The 24,566-nt window shown below is 42.2% G+C and overlaps 1 protein-coding gene across 2 annotated transcripts; it reads left to right on the top strand.

Annotated features, from left to right (window-relative positions):
- The first annotated feature begins 436 nt into the window (after positions 1-436).
- PARL (presenilin associated rhomboid like) lies at positions 437-24,566 on the top strand. 2 transcript variants are annotated; one of them, XM_050964100.1, is made up of 10 exons: positions 437-652; positions 1,968-2,160; positions 3,276-3,416; positions 6,634-6,682; positions 9,156-9,251; positions 10,504-10,653; positions 11,223-11,293; positions 12,707-12,808; positions 20,317-20,414; positions 22,521-24,566. In XM_050964100.1, the coding sequence occupies exons 1-10, from the start codon at positions 513-515 to the stop codon at positions 22,633-22,635; spliced, it is 1,155 nt and encodes a 384-aa protein (XP_050820057.1). In that variant the 5' UTR covers positions 437-512; the 3' UTR covers positions 22,636-24,566. The 2 variants fall into 2 exon arrangements, with proteins under 2 accessions (XP_050820057.1, XP_050820056.1); XM_050964099.1 differs by lacking the exon at positions 437-652 and adding an exon at positions 657-867.

The following is a 24,566-nucleotide window of genomic DNA, read 5'->3' as shown; positions in this document are numbered from 1 at the left end:
ATTTCATGCTGCCCTAGGCAGCTGCATATGCCTAAGGACGGCCTTTTCACAGGCTTGCAGGGCCTAGGGGAGAATGTAAGAGCTGCCTTGGGGCTCCCCCATGCCCAAGGCCTCCTGCTGCTGAACTACTGCCTCCCCCACCCCCCAGCAGCTGCTACCCTCAGCCCCCAGGGTCAGCACCCCTCAGCAGCAGACCCAGTGGGATCTCCAGCCCTGCCCAGGGGGCCCACAGACACCAAAGCCCTGCGCGCTTCCTGATGGCCGCGGTCTTTGAAACATTTTTTCACTTAGGCATCTATGCGGGGAAAAGGTAACATCAGCCTTCGAAAATGCCCCTCTCAACATGGAGGGCAAGTGGGGAGGGGGAAAAGAGCTCTGTGGTCACGTGGTAATGACTTTCTCAACATGGCGGCCCAGGCTGAGCAGAGAATAGCGGCAATGCCCTTCTCAAAATGGCCGAAGTCAAGCTAAGCAAGAAGAGATGACCTTCTCAACATGGCGGCTAACGTGGGATGTGGCCTATATCCTCAACATGGCGGCTGCTGTTGACCGGAGTACCAGAAATCTCCTCCTCAACATGGTGTCTGGGGAGCGACTGTGCAGTCTCCACGGGACCGGCAGCTGCCGGCCAGGCCCAGCTGCGGCCGGGTATGTGTGCGTGGGGTGGGCTGTTCCCCCAGCTGCGCTGCAGGATGGCCGGGATCCAGCCCTCCCCCATCCCCTTGTGACGCCCTGGTTAGATGGCGGCTGGGTGCTCCGGAAGCGCTTGAGGCGCGGGGCGGGCCAGGGTCGGAACATGGCGTGGAGCTGCTGGGCCCGGCTCTGCAGCCGAGAGGTGCTGAGCGGCCGCCGCTGCCGGGGGCACAGGTATGGGGGGAGCGGCCCGCCCGGGACGGGGTCCCCGCTGAGGCCGGTGCGATGAGCCGGGAGGGGGGTCCGGTGCTAGGCACCGGGGACGGGGTCCGTGCCCCCGATGGCTGCTGGTGGGGTGGGAAGGGCCCCAGCACCTTACGGGCTGTCACCGGCCCCTCAGGCTCAGTGAGCAACGCCCCGGCTGCGAGCTGAGGGTTTTAACCGGCGAGACCCAGCCTGGCCTCTGCCCATCTCCCCCTGGCCTGTGCCCTGGCGGGGCGCTACCCCTCCACCCGGCCGCTGCATGGCCCAGGCTCGGCCAGAGCCGCGTTTCAGAGGAAATGTTGAAAATCTCCTGAAAATCACACCAGGGAGTGGAGCCCGGCTGTGTAGAACCAGTGTTGGGCCTATGGGTCTCCAGCACGGACCTGGCACGCCTTGCTAGGGCAGGTTGAGACCCCCCCGGGGGCATTTAACCGAGTGAGAGCACTGTCCCCAGATGGTAGTGCAGTACTAAGATCGAGCATTAAAATGAGGAAATTCCCACAGTTGAAATGCCTTCAGCATTATCTCAAGCGCACTGCCATCCAGTGGTGTTATTTTAACCATATTACTTGATAACAGGATGATGCACTAAGGATTACACTTGAAGTAACAGAAAATTAACTTGGCCATTCCCAGGCCTGAAACTTAAACTGCTGCCTAACAGCTCCCCAGCTTTGGGAAATGAATTGTCTGAGTTAGTTTCCTAACACAATGAAGAACAGGTAGAGTTGCACCATGTTGCCAGCACTTTTAGCTAGTATGCTGATACCATGATGATTGTATGTTCATATCCTTGTGCAAGCTAGACTGGAAAATGAGAGTATGAAACACACAATAGCTAGTTTCCCCATTCTGTGAAAGACAAAGTAACTCCTGAAGCAAGGAAATTCTGTAGCATGCAGGTGAAGAACACCCACCTTTACAGTTGTGTAAAGAAGTTAGCTGGGCTATCTCCCCCACCCTACCAAAAAGGTTCTGTAATGTCTAGATAATAAGACTGTCTGGGTTTAAATAGAAATAGTGAGTCAACGTTGACTTTGTATTTGGCACACATTTCTTCTTTTCCCCAGGTTTACTTTATATACACAGCAGAGAAATGGATTCAAAAGAGTGCCACAAAAGACTGAACCTCGAAAACCAGACCAAGAAACTGGCTCCAAACCATACAAAAGCAGTCTGTCTCCTCCAATACAAGAAACAGTCTTTTATACTTCTTCCCCTTCGCTGAAGCGTCTTGTGAAGCCGTTCTTTTTTACAATTGGGGTAATTGTTTGTGCCATCATGTTACGCTTATTAGAAGTAGCATTGATGCAGAGTTACTTGTGCAGGTGACTGCAATAGAATTTGTGCATGATAAGCAAGAGTATTCCATTAAAAATAATGCAATTAAATCCCAGAAGCTTATTGCATGAAGCTGTACTCCTGTCACCATCAAGGTACCTTTTCTTAATTTTCTTTTAAACAGTTTTCTCAGAACATACTTCTTTCTATTTTAACTCACTATCTTCAGTGGGTTTGGTGGATTTCTTCCAGAAGGAGTGTTACCAAATTGTTACCCCATTAATCTGGAAATGCCTGCTTAAATGGTCCTGTATTTTTCTAGTCTGCACATTGTCTTGCTTGCCAGTCCTAAGGGAGCTGCCATCCCTTTCAAAGAGAGAGAATATTCTTGAATACGTTTCCCCTACATGTACTATTCAACTCGCTTCTTACTGAGCCCTGAGTGTTGCCAGTACTTCTCCCTCTCCCACATAAAGTTAAAAAAAAAATCAGCCTGAAGCTAAACAAACTGCTAGCTGTTTTCATATACTCTACAACCTTTCTGAATCATCCTTGAAGGTCAAAAGAACGAGGAGAACTTGCGGCACCTTAGAGACTATCAAATTCATTTGAGCATAAGCTTTCGTGGGCTAAAACCCACTTCACTGGATGCATTCAGAGTCCCTTTCCTGTTGCATCCCAGTCAGTGTCCCATCCTCTGGTACCTGTTTCCCTTCTCCCTCCAGCCTGAAAGAAAGGGAATGAAGACCTCTCCTAACAAGTAGAAAGGAGCAGAGGGTTTAGCACACTGACCCTAAACTTTACAACAAGAGTCCTGATTTTTGTGGCACAGTATTGTCTAAGCCCGCCACAAGCTGGCAGTTAGACAGTAACCTGCAATGTCTGGCAAAAGAACCATAAGAGAAGGCTCTTATTAAATATTGTGTAATACAATAATATTGCTACATAATTCAGTGAGAACCTCACTCTTTGAATGTTTTTAATAGTATTAATATGTAAGTGCGGTAGGAGCACATTCTTATATTTTTACCTAAAATTGTATAAGGATTTATTTTTCATATTAGACTTTGATTTTGAATGCATCTAATGTTACATAGTTTACAGGCTGTGCATTTGGATCAGCTGCTATTTGGCAGTATGAATACCTAAAATCCCGGGTCCAGAGCTATTTTGACGAGGCTCGAGCAGATTGGATGGATAAGTTACGACCTCAGAAAAATGGGGACTTCAGAAAGCAGGTACACAGAACATAACTATCTTGTGCAGTGACTATAGGACTATAATAGCATGTACTGCATATGAATAGTGTGCTTAGTGTTTTACTGAATATGATGCTTGACCAACCTCAGTAATGTAACCTTGGAAGACTGCCATGTGGTCAACACTGTATAAAACAAACTAAAAATCAGGCATGTATATTGATGCCTCTAGTATTGGTTGAGTACAGTAATAGATACTTGTCTTTCTTTTATAGTACAAATTCTTGGCACTTTTAACAACTTTTCTAATTAGTGCTGTATGGCAGAAATGACACAGGTTTGCATAACAGGATGGTCTGTTCCTTTAAAGGTCAGGGCAGTTGGGGCTAGCCAGCCTGCCCTGTTCTATTATCAGACCCAGTTGGGAATGGGTCAGTTAATTCCTATGTAAAGGGCTAGGAGAGCTGAAGGAAGGAAGTTGACTCCCAGGGCTGGCTCTGGAGCAGTGGGAAGAGATGCAAGGGGAAAAGCCTCAGGTGCCCTGCAAACTGTTTTGATCAGGGGGATAACTGTGTGTGTTACTCTGAGTTTTATATTTAAAGAATGAAACTGGTCCCTGAAGGAAGGGCCTGAACAGACTTTTGGGGGTGGCATTTAGTCCTTTCTGGGCTGGGGAGACAGGCTTGCAGCTTACAGTGTGCTATATGTTAATTCTAAAGGAAGCTGTTTCACAATTAGCACAGATGAAAACTAAACATTTGGCACTGCTATCAAATAGATACCGAAGAGATGAAATAGCAGCCCCCTTCTTGCTTCCCCAGCACCCAAAAAAAAAAGGGAGACCAATTGATCTTGGTATGTCTAATATATTTTAAAATGCCACTCACTCTTTTATTGTGTTAGAGACGTAGTATTGCCAACCCTCAATGTTAAAAAAATCTCTGGCTTAAAAATCATGAGATTAATAAAAAAAACACAAAAAGGCATAAATGAGAGTCTTGTTTTCTGGGTTTTGAGCCTTTACGTTTCATGTTTTCAAGCTTTTCTTTGCAATCATAAGGACTAGAAACTTTTTAATAAATGAACATTAGAAAAAAAAATTCCCAAGTAAACGCCTGACTCCAGAATTTGTGACTTTAAGACAAAACCCAAATATTGCTGGAGTTATATTAAACTTATCAGTTGGCAACACTGGATACCATAATCACTTGCACTTTGCTGTAATATGTTCATTTAAAATATAAGAAATGGGTTCTGTAAATTATGTCCATGGAGAGGTCGGTTCCCTGGCAAGCAGTAGAGCAGATCTTATTCCTAGTCCTGGTCTGTTTCTTTCACTATTAGTAAGGGTGAGTGTGCAGCTGCAGAGGCACTGTGCCCTGAGCAGGATGCAGAGGAACCCTCTGTGTCCATGATGCAAGTTGAATACACTGTAGTACTCCTGTCCAAATGCATGTCTCGTCATCTGTGTTTATATGAATCACATGTAAGATCAAAGTTGCCCCTTAAGAGTATTTAGAAATTGTGAAGAAAACAAGTTTAGTACTAAATTCTCTGATAGGAAAGGGTTGCTGGATTCTAATTAGCTATCAAAAATATAATAAACAAAACTACCATGTCATTGTTAATACTTTTTAAAAAAAATCTCCAGTTCCCATCTCCATCTGGTAATACAAGTAACCTTCTAAATTCAGCATCCAGTGCTAGTTAGTAAAGGCATGTAGGCTTTTTGTATTACACAAAATCATGTTTGTATAATGGCCATACTGGAGGATATGATGGGGAGAAAATATTGATATGGGTTTATCTAGATCCTATGCCAGATAATTAAGGATGTGGTGAGAGAGGGAGTGATGACTTTGAAATGAACAATTCACTGAAATCTTATTTGGTTACTTTTTGTCCAACCTATAGAAATAATTTATGTAGCACCTTGGAGTCTTATAAAACTAGTATAATCAAACCAGCAGTTTTTTTTTTAAAAATATTTAAAAGGGACTATTAGAAGAGGACAGAGGAAAAAGAGCACACCTAAGAGTTACCTGTGATCATAATACATTTTTCTAGGGGGTTTCTTAAAGGTGGAGAAGGGATGGGCTGAACTGGATACAAGGGGGAGTGAATGCCACATCCTGTGAGATGCTTCTGCAAAAAATGACCTTTGGCTCCAAGGTGGGTGGTGTGAGACCACAAAAAGCTGTCAGTAAGAGTCTGTTTAGAACAGAGGTGTGCAAACTGTGGCCTCCAGGACCCTCCTGCCTGGCCTTTGAGCTCCCGGGAGGCTAGCCCTCAGCCCCTCCCCTGCTGCTCCCCCTCCCCCGCAGCCTCAGCTTGATGTGCTGCCAGCAGCGTGGGCGGCGGGCTGCGAGCTCCTGCCGGGCAGTGCGGCTGCGAGAGCTGCCGGCCTGCCCTGGCGCTCTAGACTGCCAGGCGGTGGGATTGCCAGTCCTGGTGCTCTGAGTGGCATGTTATGGGGGCAGGTAGTGGTGGGGTTGGATAAGGGTCAGGGGATCCTGGGGCGCAGGCAGGGAGCAGTTGGATGGGACGGAGGTTCCAGGTGGGGGCAGTCAGGGGATGGGGAACATGAGGGGTTGGATAGGCGTGGGAGTCCTCGGAGGCCTGTCAGGGGGTGGGTGCCTGAATAGGGGTCGGGCTAGGGAGCTAGGGATGGGGGGGAGTCCTGGGAGGGGGAACTCGGGACAAGGAGTGGGGGTGGGTTGGATGGGTCAGGAGTTCTGAGGGGGGCAGTCCGGGGGTGGAAAGTGGGAGAGGGTGGGTAGGGGTCAGAAGCCAGGCTGTTTGGGGAGGCACAGCCTTCCCTACCTGACCCTCTATACAGTTTCAGAATCCCGATGTGGCTCTAAGGCCAAAAAGTTTGCCCACCCCTGGCCTAGGAGATACACATAAATACACAAGATCTTCATTGGTATAAACTGATATAATTCTTTGGAATTTAATGGGGCTCTGCCGTTTAATATCATGTAAGGATTGGATTTTTTTCTATAACAGGTTATTTAATTGAAAGAGGAGATTTTAAAAAATACATGAACAGGAAATATAACTTTTATTAAAAAAAAGCTATTTTAAGTCTAGCAGAATGAATATTAAAAACGTATATTAACTCAATCCTTCTGTTTTAAAAAAAAAAAACTTGATTTTTATGTATTGATTTAAGTGGAACCTTATGTGATTTTCAAATAGTTCTGAGATCCTGGCTATTTTGGGAGGTCAGTGAATACTACTTATTCTCTTTCAGGTTAACAAGTGGTGGAATAGCCTGAGTGAGGGTCAGCGGACTGTGACAGGTTTGTGTTAGCTTACAAGTATTAGACATTCACAGGAAGAGACTTATGGCAAACAGGTACAGTATGTCACAATAGATGGCTTTCATACCATGCTTATCGATTGTAAGAAACAAAGCAAATCTGTGTACGTACACGCTATTTTCATTCCCCATCTGCATCTGCTACCCATTCCTTCTCACAGAACATATTTCTTGTACGTTAGTTGAAATCTCCACTCACTTGTTTTGAATATTGTGTAGTACTAGTCAGAATCTTCCTTCTGCTACACGTATAGAAGTACAGTAAAAACTGGTCATGAGGGACCCTCAGAAGCAGCATAGTAAAGAATTTCTACAATGTTGCCAGAGCCTGAAAAGCAGTGCTATTACTACCAGCACAAACCGTGTTGAATATTGGTTGTCCTTCAAGTTAACAGCTTTCTCATGAGAGGTAGATTTATGGTGTATTACTGGGTAATATGGCTATCGTTTCCTTTTTCTGGAAATATTCTTTGTCATCCCAGGAATATCATGCAATTTTATGCACCATAACCGGAAACAATGGAAACATGTTGTAATTTTTCTCCATGATGTGTTGCAGTATAAATTCACTGCTTCCTGTGACTGCATACAACTGTTGCAAACAGGAGGTAGCTATCTTGTTGTGTATCAGATTTTGTTAAATATAAATACCTTTGTATTATGTAACAGGAGTTGCATGGAATCTGCTTAATACAGAATTATTGAAATCCCATTAATAGACATCTCACATAGCTATTCAGATTAAAGAGAAGAATAAATGAGAAATAGATAATTTATGGCATTTAATCTGGAACATGCTCTGTGTTATGTATTCTGTACGTAAAAATATTTATTGAGTACCTGAGCAGATTTCTATTAATCATACTGGAGTCTAAATAACCAGTGTTTCCATTTGTCATAAAACATAAATTTATATAGGAAAAAGTAATTTTTTAAGGACAAAATTGGTTTCAGTCACTTTCTGCCTCATTTTAAAGAATTGCTCGGTAGTCTAAAAATAAATTGCACTTAAGTCTTGAATGTCTAGGGCAGTCATAGACACATTAAAGAATTCCAGCTAAATATAAGGTCTGATCAACTGGTTTTATACAATATTTTGGATGACTCTTAACACCCAACTTAAGCTTTTATTATGTCTAAACAAAGTGGTGCCAATATTGTATTTGGAAAAATCAGGTGGAAAATTAATCATGCATAGTCTCTGTGATGATTTTCAATATATGGTTAATATTTTATATTTAAGGCCCTACTTGACTTGCAGGATGATTGTCAAAAAATTGCAACTGAATTGCGGACAAGCCATGGAAAATTGCGTAAAAGTGATCATGGACCTTCTTATTTGCAGTGATAAAGCCTATTGTTACTGCTCTGCGATTTTCCATTGTTGGCAGCTGCCCAGGGCTCCCATTGTCAAAATTGCAATGGAAACCTAATACTGTGGAATTTGCAATTTCCACAATATTGCAGATTAAATAGGGCCTTATTTATATTACATGTAAATTTAACTGGTATACATTGAAACCTTTCAAACATACTTATCTGCCATGTTGCACCAGAACAGATTTGGAATTATTTTGCAAAAATTCTTTGTTGAGATCTTGTATAACTTGGTGGTGTTGAGCACATAATGAAATCTTTGGTTAATAAGAAAGCACTGTAGCATAGGATAGGCTCTCTCTTAAAGCTAAAAGCAGTTCAGAGAAAGTAGATTATACAGATTCTAAATAGAGAATTTCAGATATCAATAGCCTTGAAAATATTTTTCTGCTTTGAGTTCAGCAGGAGTCTTTCAAATAAATAATGAAAATAAGGAATCTAAGTTTTTACAATGAAAGAAATTATCTCTCCCTCCCTCCCCATCCCCAGGAATGCCAGATTTATAATATAAACTGTTCAGATCTTTAAAAACAGTTTTATGTGCTTTCCAGAGCCAAAGCTATATTTTAATTTGGTTTTAGGTGTCAGTAAATACCTGGAAGGAAACATGCAAGGATGTAAACTTTCATCAGTCTGCTCTGTCATTTACATTCTTATCTAAATTAGAATGTGATCAAAATTAAAACTTAGTAAATAAATAACAATTTGTAAATTACAAAGAAATTTGTAGTTGCAGATTTCTTGGAAGATTAGTTGTAGTAGATTGGTTACAAAGTAACTCACTGGACAGTATACTTGTGTATTTTGTGCAACTAAAGGAACACTAGTTTAGATACAAAATGTGACTTCTGTTAAAAGGGTTTTCATCGTGTAAAGATTTCTGAATTCCAGTTCATTTTTCTTAAAATCGTCAGAAAATAAAAATTAAAAATTGCCATTTTATATGGGAGTAGCAAAGAAAAAATGTGGATATTGTTGTAAATGTGGTTCTGAAATTCTGAAACTTTGCTACCAAGTGCTTCATTCTTGCATGTTATATTCATACTTTGTCTCTAAATTGGATTTTTTCTTATTAGGTATCATAGCTGCAAATGTCTTTGTGTTCTGTTTATGGAGAATCCCTTCTATGCAGCGGACAATGATTACTTACTTCACATCTAATCCAGCCTCTAGTAAGTGTCCTGTGTGTGGGTATATGTCCAACCATTCAATTCAACAGGCGGGCCTTGGTGAGGGGTAAATTATAAATAATGTATTTGTAGAAACACATTTGTTTCCAAAAATAGCTTTGCTAGAGATCATAATGTCAAGATGTTGAGGTCTAGTATCTTCAAGTGTGCCACGCTGAACAACAAATGGTTTGTCTTTGCAAAAGGGAATTTTTCTCATAGTGGAATGAAGTCCTAGCTCTGTCCTGATTATTGCTCTTCCTTGTCTTTTGGGAGGAAACAAACCATTTTTATGGTTCTTAAAAAAGCTGTTTTGAAGTTCTTTATTTTTGAACATTAATATTTCCCACTGCTAGGAATTAGTGGCTTGAGTGCGGGGGAGATGGGCACCACCACACATGCAGAATGGTGTGCATTCGCTTATCACGATATAACAATTACATACTTGCCAATGAGCATGAGAGGATTCCTACAAGTCCCTTACCACAGAGCTGGCCTTTTTTCCACATGAAGAAGAATCTCAGCTTTCATTCATGGTAAAATAGCCTTGAAAATGTTAACTGTAGGCTCTAAAGACACAAGCAGTTGGGGTCCATTTCCAAAATAGAGACAGGGTGTGGAGGATGCATGATACCTCCCATCCCTCATTCCTGCTGTAGAAGTGGAACCCAGATGTTTGTGCTTTTTAGGCAGGGATTTGGAAAGCCTAAGGGAATTGGGCAACTAACTGAATTTCAGTGGGAGTTGGACTCCCAGTCGATTTATGGTCCCCTGAAATTTTCAGACTTTGAACTAGAGATTGGTTTCTATCTATTTTACCATTGCACTGAATAGGACTAGACATTTTTTAAAATGAAAGCTAAGATTCTCCTTCATACCTTAACCTAAGCGGTTATAATTGGACAAAACCCTCATAATGAAAAAAAAGTGGCTTTCCCACTCTCCAAAGAATGGTGTGGAATCTTTTGAAAAATCCATGTAAACTCTCCACAAGAAAATCTTTAATGTACTATTTCACATGAGTGACAGATTTCTTAGAAAATGTTGCATGATTCGGCAGTCGCCACACTGAATCTGATGACTCATTACACTTCCCGCATTTTACATGTTTAAAGCTTATGAACTATTTAAGAAGTCTGATAACTATATTTTCTCTTGCTTATGCTGTAAGTACTTATGCACACAAATGAAAATAAAAATACTAAAATGGCCTGTATTTGTTCCTCAGTAACCACTAGTTTTCTTCTTCTTGTAGGAGTCCTTTGCTCTCCCATGCTGCTCTCTACATTTAGTCATTTCTCTTTGTTCCACATGGCTGCAAATATGTATGTGTTGTGGAGTTTTTCTTCAAGTATAGTGTCTCTTTTGGGACGTGAGCAGTTCATGGCAGTGTACCTTTCTGCAGGTAATTTTTCAAAAAATTAATACTTTAAAGAAATGTCATGATCATACTTACTGCAAGTAGGAAGTGAGAGAGAGATTAACGTATTTTTCCCTGGCTGCAGACACTGATTCTTCATTCCCATAGGGTATTGTACCCCAACCACAGTGCTTATTTTAATGATTTATTTGTAATACCATAGTACCTAGGAGCCCTAGTCATGGGCCAGGCCTCCATTGTGCGAGGCACTGAACAAAGAACAAAAAGATGGTCCCTGCCCCCAAAGAACTGCTGCAGAACAGAGCACTGATCACATTGGAATGTTTGGTTTTAGGCTGTCAAAGTGCAAGCCTTGTATTTAAAGTCATGCTTCATCACTGAACTGTTAGTTTTTAACATTGTCTTAGGACATCTCTGAGATGACAGACAAAACTACAACTGTTTCTAGTCTCCATTTCTACCGCCTCAAAAAATTAAGTTAAAAAGTTAGTGTGCAAGATACCTCATGCAAACATTCAGGCAATGTTTTGGTGCCTCCTGCTTCTTGCTTACGTTCTTGATATGGTTTCTAACAGTAATTTCACCTTTTTTAGGTGTTATCTCCACATTTGTCAGTTATGTCAGTAAAGTAACTACTGGAAGATTTGGACCATCACTTGGAGCTGTAAGTAGCATACGTTTTAAAATCCGCAAATTCTATATCTCGTAGCATCACTAAAACCAGTTTCAAAGCATTGTATTCCACAGCTTTCTTAAAAATCAGAGATATGTTAGCTTGGGAAGGCAGGCAGAGGTTACCAGTGTTGAGAGTAATCAGTCATTCCTGTGCGAGAACTGGGCCATTCTTCCAAGCCCTTGGTACAGCAGCCCAGAACCAATGCTGCTAAATGCTAATGGTTGTAAACTTGTGCTTAACAGCAGGATCTCTTGTCACTGAGCAGATAAGTTGTAGAACTGAACTCACTGTTTTATAAAGGTTTTTACATGAAGCTGTAATGCATAATTATGCTCTAATTATTGAAAATTGTATTCTTTTTGAAGAGATCACGAGATCATACGATCAGGAACAGTAGAAATTAACAAGTAATGCTGGTGAAATGTTTCCCATCAACTTCCTTCCCAAAAACATAGAACTTTTGCTTGAGCATGCTCAATTTATAGAATTTCTGAAGTTGGTAGGAGTGGTATACTTATCTTCTGTTCTGCTTAAATTTTTTCTAAATAAAAATACCTGCTATCAAAGCTTTGGGATGTTTTAAGGCACTCAACTTATAGTAAGGGTAAAGTGAACTTGCTGCTGGATCAAGATTTATGTTTTTTTGGAGGCTTTATTTATATCATGTTCTGACTTTTTTAAAAAAAAACATGTTTTGTTTTTCAAATGGAGGGAGGAACTTGTTGGACAACTAGAGCTGCAGTTGATAAGCTGAATTTAAATTAATGCCATACACATACTATTCACTTATACTGCAAGTCATTTGTATTTGCTACAGAATAACTTTCTCACTGATCAGGTGTTGATATTACCACGCAAACTTGCATACAGTTTAAGATCCTATCCATGCATGGACTTGGAAGATCCCATAGACTTATGTTATTAGAGGAGGGGTTTGCTCCAGTTTCCTTGTCGAAAAAAGTTGTCATCTGATGTCCAGCGTTCTTTAAACTGAGTGGTTGCTTTCACCTTAGCTACAGTTACATTTCAGCAGTGCTACATGTATATTTCTAAAATTCATTGGCATGAAGGGTACTATATTAACATCGGTTATTTATGATTGTTACAAATGGCGTGGTTTTCAGAAAAGGTTACAACTTGTTCACTTGTTTTTTAGCAGTCAGACAGTGAGGACATAGGAAACAATTCTTTCAGCTTTTCTACATTCAGATCTCAAAATAAAGAAATGATTTCTTGATTTATTTCTATAGTAAACTTACCATACTGTGTTGTGCTTTGGGACGTGTCATAGGGCTGCACTGGAAAAGAAAGGCAGCAAGCAAAATAGGTTCACATACAGAAAAATAAATTTCCCTTGTGTAATATCTCAGCTCACTTTCATGTATTTTAATGTATTTTCAGTCAGGAGCTATAATGACTATCCTTGCAGCAGTATGTACGAAGATGCCAGAAGCAAAACTAGCCATCATCCTTCTTCCGATGTTCACATTTACAGCAGGAAATGTAAGTGCCTTTGAATATCAGAAATTAAATACTTTAAATATTTTCCTTTCCCTACACTGCAACAGTATCTGAATGTCTCCTTTTAATATGAATATACAAACAATATCTAATTTTTATTTAAATGCATGGTCATGGCCTGAACTCCTAGGGCCTGATCTGCTGTTGCAACTGCTAGTGCAGTTCCGCACTGACTTTAGTCTAGTATAATGACTAGACGTGGTGTAGAGCAATCAAGAATCAGGCTTGTTTTCAATTGCTTGTCTCTCTTTTTTTTTTTTTTTTTTTTTAAATTGTGTAGAGCTTAACTTCTAGATTGCTTCTTGGAGATGTATTTCACACCCAGTTCTTAAAGCTGTAGGAAATGGGGGTAAGGAAAGGGAACCCGGTGCCTGTGAGGAAGTACAACAAAATTGTGTACGTGCACTGTGGGAGCCTCTTGTTATTCAAAGTGTGGCACATAGTGTACGGCTATGTTTGTTACGGATAAACTGCAGGACCTGGTTACTTATTTCAGGCAACTTTAAATGAACTGTGTGAAAAGTAACTCGGGGTGAATAAGCAAAGGCTGAGGCAGATTTGAGAATTTAATTTTCCAGAAAAAAATCATTTCTTCTCACATTGCTGTAGATGCTTGTCTCCTGCTTTAGACGCTTTCTACTGCTGCTTCTAAGAACATAAGTTTTAGGAACAGGAATAGATCACTGGGGCTTTTGTGGCACATTCTTAATATTCTCATTCTTTGATTCCTTTCCCTGCTTTTAAAAATATATGTATTTTAGAAACTCATTCATATATCTAACTCCTGAGTTAAGATGCATAGTCCTTCTTTTTTGTACGCTACTGAACATTGTTTTAGTATGATAGCTTAATTGCTTTGTTTTAACCCATTTTAAGACGACTGGGTTTAAAATGTGTTGTACGGGAATGAGTTTACTGAGATTCTATCAGGTTTAAATTTCAAAGCATTTCTTAGGCCTTGTCTGCACTGGCAAGTTTCTGCGCACTAAGCAGCTTTCTGCATTGTAACTCCCGAGGTGTACATGCTGCCAAGCCGGTGCCTGCGCAGTTGCAGCGCTGTAAAAAAACAAAAACAATAAACCACCCTGATGAGAGGTGTACAGCTTTCTGTGCCAGGGCTACGGCATCACAGTGCCAGTGTAGACACCCTGGTCGATTACAGGGCTGTGTTTGGTCTTCAGGAGGTGTCCCACAAGGCCTGTTTTTGCGCCTCTGGTCATCGGTTTGAACTGTACTAGCCTTCCTTCAGGTGACCAACCATCATCCCCATCCCTTAAATTCCTTGGCAGTTTTGAAAGTCCCTTTCGTGTTTGCTCAGTGATGCATGCAGTGGTCTCAGCGCATCTTTCCAGGTGACCATGCCTGCTCAACACACCAGGTGATCCCCTATTTGGAGCAATGCCAACCTGCTGGTCCACCTTAGTATTTGGGGAGAGGAGGCTGTCCAGTCGCAGTTGCACTCCAGCCATAGGAATTACATCTTTGGACAGATTTCATGATGCATGACAGAAAGGGATCATAACCAGGACACACTACAGTGCAGGGTCAAAGTGAAGGAGCTGCATAACACCTACCACAAGGTGCGGGAGGCAAACTGCCACTCCGGTGCTGCACCCACAAGGTACCGGTTCTATAAAGAGCTGGACGTGATACTTGGTGGTGACCCCGCCTCCATTGCAAAGACCACTGTGGATACTTCAGTGGCTCGCGTGCCAGTCGAGAGTGGACCTAGCCAGGAGGAAGAGATCTTGAACGAGGATGTGGACGTGGAGCGGGACCCAGAGGCAGAGGACGACTCGGAGGTCAGAGATGCATGCAGCCAGGAGCTTTTCTCTACCCTGGAGGAAGGTAGCCAGTCTCAGCTGTTGGAGCTTGGTGAAGTGCAAACAGGAGAGGAGGCCCCTGGTAAGTGGCTTTGATTTTGGGAATCACTGAAGTGAGTTGTTGGGGGCAGGAGGGTTGCAGAAAGCAGGCTTGTGTCTGTATGATACATGTACCATCACATGCCTAGTCTGGGCGGCAGAACAGGGTGTTGATTGACTCCCTCACTTCATGGGAATCTGCCTCAAAGATCTCCATGAAACTCTCATGAAGATACCGGGCAATCTGCTGCCGCAGGTTCTTTGGCAGAGCTGCTTTGTTTCTTGCCCCATTAAGGGTAACTTTCCTGTGCCACTGTGCCATCATGGGAGGGAGTGATGGGACCATTGCTGCTCACAGTTGAGCTGCATAAGGGCCAGGTTGGAAGCCAGAGTCTTGGAGAAGACTCTCCTTTGATTTCCTGCTCACCTCAGCAGCGAGATATCTTCCATAATGAACACAGCCTCTGGAAAATGTGGGGTAACTCTCCCCTACAGTGCTGGCTCTCCCCAAGAGCCATGTGCCCAGTGTACCATATGATCCTGGAACACTGATTGCCCCTGCGGTTACTCACCATTTTGGGGGTCTTGTGGCTCATGTGCCTGCCTGGGGTCAGCCAGTTATTGATAGGTGTGTGAATAGTGGCTGTGTTTTAAATAACTGAATCAGTGGTCTGTGTGTTGCAAACAATACTGCTTCTGTAAAATGTTGCATTTTGACTTCACGGATATGACCTTGGGAGCCCAGCCTCCCTCTCTGTCATCTCCTGCTGAATGGCTGTGCAGAATTGGAAAGAACTAGAGAGAACTTCTGCATGATGTCATGATGCACTCCGCGGCCGAAAAACAAGAATTGAAGAGAGAGCGAGAAGAGAAACCGAAGAGAGGAGCGGCACGCCAGAACAAAGCCACGGAGCTGCTCTTAAAGGTTATGGAGCGCCAAGCAGACACGCTGCAGGTGCAACTAGTACCGCAAACCAAGCAGCTCTATGCCCGCCCTCCTCAGCAGCCGCTGTTGCAAAGCTCCTTCCTGTGCCGCATCTAGACACTGCCAACACACTCTTATCAACCTCCTGGCTCCAGTCTGTACTCGCTATGTCACAGTCCAGCACTGCGGACTTCCCGTACTCACTGCACAACACCAATACCTCTGCAGTTTGGCCCTGTGGAAGTACAGCACCCACTGCACTGTACTCCAGAGGAGAAGGTTGGATATGATCCTTGGACATACACAAATCTTTTAACCGTCCCAGGAGCCTACCTTCCCCCTGGGACCCTACCTTCCCCCTGGGACCTTCAGTGCTGATGTTTGTTTCTCTCCTTCGGTGGTTGTTTTTTAATAAAATAATTATTCTGGTTGAAAGCAATCTTTATTCCATTAATTGAAAGCAAACAGTCCTGCAAAGCAACAGGCAGTTTTCTTAAACCTTCAGGGTGCATCATCTGCACCAATCACAATCACCTCCTAGCATTATAAACACTGCACTCCCAAGCACAGTAACAAATATTAGTGGCTTTCAGCTTCAAATTGCTGCCTTGAGGCATCCCTAATCCTTATGGCCCCATGCTGTGTCCCTCTAACAGCCCTGGTCTCTGGCTGTTCAAATTCAGCCTCCAGGTGCTGATCCTCAGCGGTCCAGCCCTGAGAGAAGCTTTCACCCTTCCCTTCACAAATATTATGGAGCGTACAGCATGCAGCTATAATCATAAGAATATTGTCATCGGCCAGGTCCAGCCTCCCATATAGGCAACACCAGTGAGCCTTTAAATGGCCAAAAGCACACTCAGCAGTCATTCTGCACTTGCTCAGCCTGTTGTTGAACTGCTCCTAGTTGCTGTCAAGGTGCCCTGTGTACGGCTTCATAAGCCATGGCATTAAGGGGTAGGCAGGGTCTCCCAGGATCACAATGGGCATTTTGACTTCCCCTATGGTGGTGATCTGCTTGCAGCTTTCTGAACAGGCAGTGTTCCGAAAGATGGGTGGGTCATGCACCTTTCCAGACCAGCCTGTGTTAATGTCTGTGAAACATCCACGGTGATCCACAAGCGCCTGGAAAACCATAGAGAAATACCCCTTCCAATTAATGTGCTAGGTGGTCTGGTGCCAGAATTGGAATATGCATGCTATTTAGCACCGCTCTGCAGTTAGGGAAGCCCATTTGTACAAAGCCATCCACAATGTCATGCATGTTGCCCAATGTCATGGTCTTTCGGAGCAGGATGTGATTAATGGCCCTGCACAATTCCGTCAACACGAGTCCAATGGTCGACTTTCCCACTCCGAACTGGTTAGTGACCGAATGGTAGCAGTCTGAAGTAGCCAGCTTCCACAGTGCAATTGCCACGCACTTCTCCAGTGGCAGAGCGGCTCTCATTCTTGTGTCCTTGTGCCACAGGGCTGGAGCGAGCTCATCACACAGTATCCTGAATGTGGCTTTCCTCATCTGAAAGTTCTGCAGACACTGCTCATCATCCCAGATGTGCACGATGATGTGATCCCACCACTCAATGCTTGTTTCCCAAGCCCAAAAGCGGCATTCCACTGTGGTCGGCACCTCCAGAAGTGCCACAAGCAATCTCATGTTTGATCTCACCATGTGCAGTAGCTACATGTCGAATTGCTCTTGCCTTTGTGTGTAAGGAATAACTCCGCTGCCACATGTGACGCGCTAGTGAGAGCAAGCAGCATATTGGTCAACAGTGTGGGATCCATTCCTGCTGCCCAAAGGAGCAGAGTGCACAGTACACAAACCGTTGAAAGATGGCACCAAATGCAGATGGAAGCACAGGGATTGCTGGGATGCAAAGCAATGCATCATGGGGCATTGGGACAGGACCCAGGATGCCCTGTGACCCCTTCTGTCTTCCCACAACTCTTAGCAGCAGAAGAGGAAGAGCTGCTCTGTGAGATCGGTGCCCAGAATGCACCGCTCCGGATACCGCTACAAGTGCCACAAGTGTGAACATGCTATTGCGCAGGCAGCTGACAATGTGAACACACAACAGCGGTTTCCCTTCAACACTAAGTGGTGCTGTAACTGCAGGCACTGTAACTCAGCCAGTGTAGACACACCCCTAATCCAACCTTCAAGTCTTTCTTTAAACTTCAGTCTTGGAACTTTGTCCTTACTGTGGGGTTTTTTTTCTGCAGATCTGTATTGAGTTTGTATCAACCCTTGGATTATCTCTTTCCTGAAACAGGTTAAACTTTAGGGCTTGGCTACACTTCCAAGTTAGGGCGCCCAGGGCTGATTTAATGTGCTCTAACTCCTGAGGTGTCCTCACTGGCAAAGCACTTAGAGCGCCTGGACTCTGCAGCTGGTAATCCATCTCCATGAGAAGCATAAAGCTTGCTGCGCCCTGGCTGAAATGCCAGTGTGACAGTGTGGACAATGTGTTGCATTACTGCACTGTGATTGTCCTCCAGAATCATCCCATAATCCTCAAACGTCAAGTGGCCACTCTTCTCATTGTTTTGAACTCGGCTGCAGGCATGTGGATAAACCCTTTCAAAGCTCAGTTTCTGACAGCCGACATGCTTATCTGCTCCAGGACAAAGCAAGCCATTACTGTGGAATGCTGCTGTGTGTGTGTGTGTGTGTGTGTGTGTGTGTTGGTGTGTGTGTGAGAGAGGCCAGGGGGGAGGGAGGTCTCCTGCTGTCCAAACTTACAAGACAGCATGCTGACAGACACTCTGCCCCCCAAAATGCACTCTCTCTCCCCCCACATACACATAACCACGCTGCCTGTCACACTCCAATCCCCCACCCCATTTGAAAAGCACGTTGCAGCCACTTAGATGCTGGGATAGCTACCACAATGCACTGCTCTTTGTATGGGTGCAAGAGCTACTGATGTGGCCATGCGAGTGCACTTGCAGCTGACAGTGTAAACACAGGGCAGTGTTTTCCCTGCTGCGGTCTCCGAAGGCTGTTTTAACTCCCAGAACTCTACATCTGCACGTGTAGCCATGCCCTTAGAAAGCATTTTAGCCACACCCTGAGGCACTAATGGCACCAGTTTATTTAATGAGTTCTTCTAGCCTCCTACTTACTATCCTTAGGGCACATCTTCACTGCAAACGTTAAAGCGCTGCCAGCGCTCTAAAAAAACCACCACCATGACGGTAATAGCTACCAGTGCTGGTGCACTGTCTACACTGGCACTTTACAGCACTGAAACTTGCAGCGCTCAGGGGAGTGTTTTTTCACCCCTGTGAGTGAGAAAGTTGCAGCACTGTAAACTGCCAGTGTAGACATACCCTAGCTCTAACTCTAAAACAGTGTAACAATATCTGTCATTTCACTGAAAACCTCAGATTACTTTAATCTCTTACACTGCCTTCACCAAAAAGTTAATCATTTAGTTACATTTTCACACTTAATTAATTTTTAGGTGTACATTATTTCATGCTTTAAAGTGTTAAAAAAAAAAAAAAAAGTAGCTCCGTCATTAAACTTAATTATCCGTTGTCTGCAGTGTTGTTTCCGTGTTGCTCCCAAGATATTAGAGAGGCCAGGTGGGTAAAGTAAGCTGTCTTATTGGACCATCTTCTGCTGGTGGAAGGGACAAGCTTACACAGAGTTGAAGAGCAGCTCTGTGTAAGCTTGAAAGCTTGTCTTTCACCAACAGAAATTAGTCCAATAAAAGAGATCACCTTACCCACTGTTTCTTTAATTACACTTTGGCCACAAAAAAAACCCCAAACAAACCCTCTAACCATAATAGTCCAAATGTGAGAATGTAACTGTCTCTCAAAATTGAAGGCAATTAGTTTAATCTGAGTACGTATAATTAGGTGCTAATTATTCTAGTTAATACGATGGTAAATATGCCCCATATTACTGCTAGTGTATAACCCAAGAACCATGCATAGTTGTATAAGTCTTAGGACTTATAGTTAGAAAACTGCATCCACTAAAGGGTGACATACTATTATCAGTACTTCTCTTATACAGTAGTACTTAACCATTCTAGAATATCCTGATCTCCTACTCTTAAATAGGTCCGATATTTCATCCAGCATGGGTACTAGTTGTAGATATTTAGTGGGTGAGAAGTTAAGGATGCTGTCCCACACCTTCCATCTACTAGAAGCAGAGGTGTATACCCACATGGTGGTGGGGGTCAGTGTTTGAGAACACAGACATAAATCTAGGCTGTTACTGCATAGAATGATTATGGCTTATATAGAACTGACTCGTGAATGAGATATTTGCTGCTTTCTTAATTGGAGTCGTCTGTATGTAGTATGTGTAGTGTTCCAGCAATTTACCTCCTTTTCTGGCTTGACGTTGCAATAGAGCTGAGATGTTTTTAAAATGTAATAAAAGCACATTTTAGGTTGTAGAGTATTTTAAATACATTATATTTACTGCCACATTCTTAGCCTCCTTTTTTCTGTGGCTTCTGGTAGAAGTAGACTTCATGTATATTGTCTGGTGAGAAAAGAGCAGGGCTAGACTCTAGGCCTGTCTCAAGAGAAATCTTTATGTAGTAAGTATTGTTGCATGTCATTGGGAATGTTCTATCGTTTAAATGTTTGCTTAATGGTAAATATGAAGTGTTCCTACTGCTGGATATTAGAGACTGCTGCAGATTCTGCTCATACAATGCTTTGTTCATTTTTAGGCTTTAAAAGCCATTATTGCAATGGACACCGCAGGACTTGTTCTGGGTTGGAAATTTTTTGACCATGCAGCGCATCTTGGGGGAGCTCTATTTGGAATGTAAGTTTTTGTTATCTATTAACTTTATCGATTGTGTGCAAACAATTCTGTATTAGAAAAAGAGAAAATACTTAAACCTTCTGGTACACTAGTTTAATGGAGGACACACTGGACTAATGAAAACATCTTTTCAACTGCGCAGCTCACTAAAACTTCCCATGTCTCAGTGTATCTCTTATCAGTTTGGGTGGGTTAGTGAGCAACTGTGAGATCTATTAAGTCAAATTCCATTTGAACTAATTACCTAATCTGTCTCTCTTTTCTTTGCACAGATAGAGCTATGGTATTGTCTAGCTCCAGAGTTCTCAACGTTTTTTCTTTCTGACTCCCCCCGCCCACCCCCCCTAAAAAAAAAAATAAAAAAGGGGGCTATAAAAACTCCATGGCACAGCTCAGATGCTCAGGCTTCAGCTTCAGCCCTGGGCCCCAGTCAGTCTAATGTCAGTCCTGCATGGCAGACCTCTGAAACTGGCTTGCGGACCCCCAGGGGGCTATGGACACCTCGTTGAGAACCACTGGTCTGACTTACACCCTTGACAGTAAGAACCTTATTACACTTAAAATAAAACCCTACTTGACACTTAATATAGCTGTATAAGAGCATGAAGAACTCAATGCAAATGGCAAAAGATTACCCAGCAGTTTGTGTTTTTATATATATATATATATATATATATATATATATATATATATATATATATATATATATATATATATATACACACACACACACCATCAAAACATGTAAAAAGTTCTGCAGAAACTCATAAATTATCCCTCTTAACCCCTCCCACATTTCTTAGCTGACAGCACTGTAATCAGAACAATGGTTCTTTTTATCTGAAAATGGCCAGTCAGAAATTCATATAATCAAAAAGAATCAGTGAATGCTTTCATCTTGCTTCCAAATTTAGTTTAGCTTTCTCTTTGCTATTTGTTGGACTCCTTAACACTGGCAAATTCTGAACTACTGCATTCTCCTCACCACCTCTTCTCTTAACACGAAATGCTTTAGTTAGTGATTTATCATGTCATTTTGATTTGTCTATATCACAGTGTTCATTATAATACAGGTTCTACACACATCATTGACAGATCTCTGATATTACACACAGGAGGGAGAAAATTGAGGCAACTGGAGTAAAAGTTGTCTCAAAGGCACATGTGCACTGACCGATTCCCATTTTCCTTTGCTGTCCCTCCCCCACACAAACCCACTCATTAGACTTGTAAATAATCAGTCTAATCACTTCATCATTGAAGACCTAGGTTTGTATTCTTTATTAGGTCACAGGTGAAATGAGTATTGTGTTACATGCATAATCCCTTGTAGAAAATTGTCCATTCCACATAGCTTGGTGTGACTGGCAGTCTGTTTAGCAGAAGCTGAGGGCTTGTACAAAAGTGCTATTGCAAGTCAAGACTGATATGCATTAGTAAAGAACTATGGGGAGAACATTCTGCCTGGCTTCATCTGGCGCTGTCAGTCTCTCCCTTCCATGGTCCCTAACCTCACCATAACCTTCTGCTGATCCCTGGTGCTGATGTTCATTTAAATGTCTGTGTGATGCCAGAAAAGTTACTTCCAATGGATTACTTCTGCATCCATCCAGTTAGAGGAGGCAGTTTGCTTCAAATGAAGTGACTCTATTCTAGATTTTTTTCTGAACTCAGTGCATATCGGGAAATACCTCTGCGGCAATATAGTTGGAATGCATTGACATAAGCAATATATACTATACTCTAATATTCTTTTAAGTGGAGTAGTAATTGGTGCAAATTTTTTGGCTACAGAAGATAGAAATTTGAGGTGCTAACTACTGTTCAACTATATGGGGGTAGGTGGAAGTCTAGAACTGTGTAAGTTATTAGGAGTAAATGGAACCAGAAAGCTTACCTAAAGTTGTCGGTGTTTTCTTCCAAAAGCTTATCAAACGTCTTTTAAAAACTTACCCTATTCATTTCTATTACTGCTTCTTCTGGGTTATCCCATCTATTACGCTGTTTAACAGATATTCCAGTTATCGTCCTTCAGTGTTCTATCTCATTCTTAACTTTAGCTTTGCATGATCTAATTTTCAGTTGAAGTTTTGTTTTTGTTTTCAGTTGGTATGTAACTTATGGTCATGAACTCATATGGAAGAACAGAGAACCGCTGGTGAAGGCTTGGCATGAAATGAGGTCTAAGAGCCGAGGAAAAGGAGGTGGAGGATCTCACTGATTCTAATTTTGCAGCCTGCTTGTGCAGAAGACAGTGTGCTACTTGAAGACATGGAAGTGAATTGGTTCTGGAATTTTTTTTGCAACTCCACAGAAAACCACTTAGGATGTGTAGTTTCTAACGTAAACTACACTTGCAAATAAATGCAGTTCAGTAGAGAATGAACTGACAAAGTTGAAAAAATAAAGTTTATATCTGATTGGTTTATGAAGTAAACGTGTGCATCACATTTTTAAAAATTATTTGACAAGAAGAAACATTTTCACTTAAGTGGCTGGAAGCTGAAACCGAGCACATTCAAATAATAAATGTAAGCACATATTTTTTTTAAGTGTTGATGATTAACTATTGAAACAAACTACCAAGGGAAGGTGGATCCACCCTCTCCTGATATCTTCAAATCAAGGCTGGATGCCTTTTTGGAAGATATGCTTTAACCAAATAAGGTATTAGACTCAGTACAGGCATAGGTGGGTGAAATTTAATGGCCTGTAATATAAAGGTTGTCAGACTAGATCAGTGGTTCCCAAACTGGGGTTTGTGAAATGTATCGGGGTTCTCAGAAAAAAATTCTCTAATGGCGGACAGACCCCAGGCGCTGACAGCCCAAGCCCCATGATTATGACTTCCTGGCAGAACAAGTTTAAGCATTGTTGTAGTTGTGCATTGTTTGCCTGGACTGCTCAAGACCCGAATGCTCGTGGGAGGAACTCTTTCTTTGAGTTGGCTTCTTAAATACCTTCATGCTGTTTCACATCTGGTATTCCTTGATGAAACATGTAGGAGGCTTAATCAAAGTGATATGAGCTACAAAATGAAATCTTGAAGAGTGGTGCTGTTTTCATAATGTAATAAAATTAATAATGTAATGGTAAATAGTGTGTAATAATCATGTCATAAAAAACCAAATTATTTCCAAGATCACTGCTTCTATAATTTATGCTCACGTAAGGGAGAATATACCTGGAAATATTCATTTTTAGGAGGGGGTTCGTGAGATTTGATATTTTTGTAAAAAAGGTTTGTGGGTTGTTAAAAGTTTGGGAACAACTGGACTAGAGTATCTAATGGTCCCTTCTCACTGTAAGTTCTATGAATCTGAAAAATATTGGCCTTCATTTAAATGTTAGTTGTACAGTAGCATTGACACCTAGCAAAACTACGTTAATAATGTTAAGAGTCTGGCTCATACTCTGATGGCTGGCTCTTATTCAATATATTCTAGCTTTCAGTTCGTTCTACCTCCAAGACATTATCAAAGGATGCATTTAGAATTTGTCGCTGGAGAATTTTTTCTTTGTTCTGTGGCATGTAATTAGAACAATGGCCTGTTTGATGTTAGTTTGGACATTTTTGCCATGAGTTATCACAGGAGACATTCCACCTTCAGCATTTCTCTCTCAGTGAACTGCATTCATTTAAAAAAAAAAAAACTTTCCTCCCTTATCGTTTCATTTAGCATTATTTTGAGGATTCTAAAATAGTGGTATATGGCTCTGAGCTTGCCAATGGATGAAGAAGATGAGAACGTGAAACTGCAGCAGAAACTTCTGTGCTGTTTTTCTCATCATAGGCACTCTTTTTGATAACTGGATGAATTTGAGATTGATCTGGGGTTTGACACAAGCATCAAAATGGTTTCTATTATGTAAATACTATGCGGCACTAAACTGATGGTCTGTGTGGGGGATTTTTGTTTTGCATATGACTAGTGTGGGCCCCAATCCTGCAATTGTAGCCATGCCAAGTGTATCCCTGCCAGCAGCCCTAATTGCAATGGAGCACAGAGGTCTGCCTGGGAGAAGTAATTTGCAGGATCGAGGCCCTAATAAACCAGTTACCTATCTTTACTGGATGGGTTACACTGGAATGAAAGTGTCTTTTGTGACTATAATAAGCATAAATAAAACATACACATTTTTACTTTGTAA

The sequence above is a fragment of the Gopherus flavomarginatus genome, chromosome 8, assembly GCF_025201925.1.
Source record: "Gopherus flavomarginatus isolate rGopFla2 chromosome 8, rGopFla2.mat.asm, whole genome shotgun sequence".
NCBI lineage: Eukaryota > Metazoa > Chordata > Testudines > Testudinidae > Gopherus > Gopherus flavomarginatus.
The sequence above is the reverse complement of the archived record's forward strand: the minus strand, read 5'-3'. Positions and strand labels throughout refer to the sequence as shown.

Bases quoted from the DNA above. Each gene is read 5' to 3' on its own strand.
- PARL (XM_050964100.1), top strand. From the start codon at position 513: ATGTGGCCTATATCCTCAACATGGCGGCTGCTGTTGACCGGAGTACCA. The intron at 2,161-3,275 runs GTAATTGTTTGT...AATGTTACATAG, and splicing joins CGTTCTTTTTTACAATTGGG to TTTACAGGCTGTGCATTTGG. The intron at 10,654-11,222 runs GTAATTTTTCAA...CACCTTTTTTAG, and splicing joins GGCAGTGTACCTTTCTGCAG to GTGTTATCTCCACATTTGTC.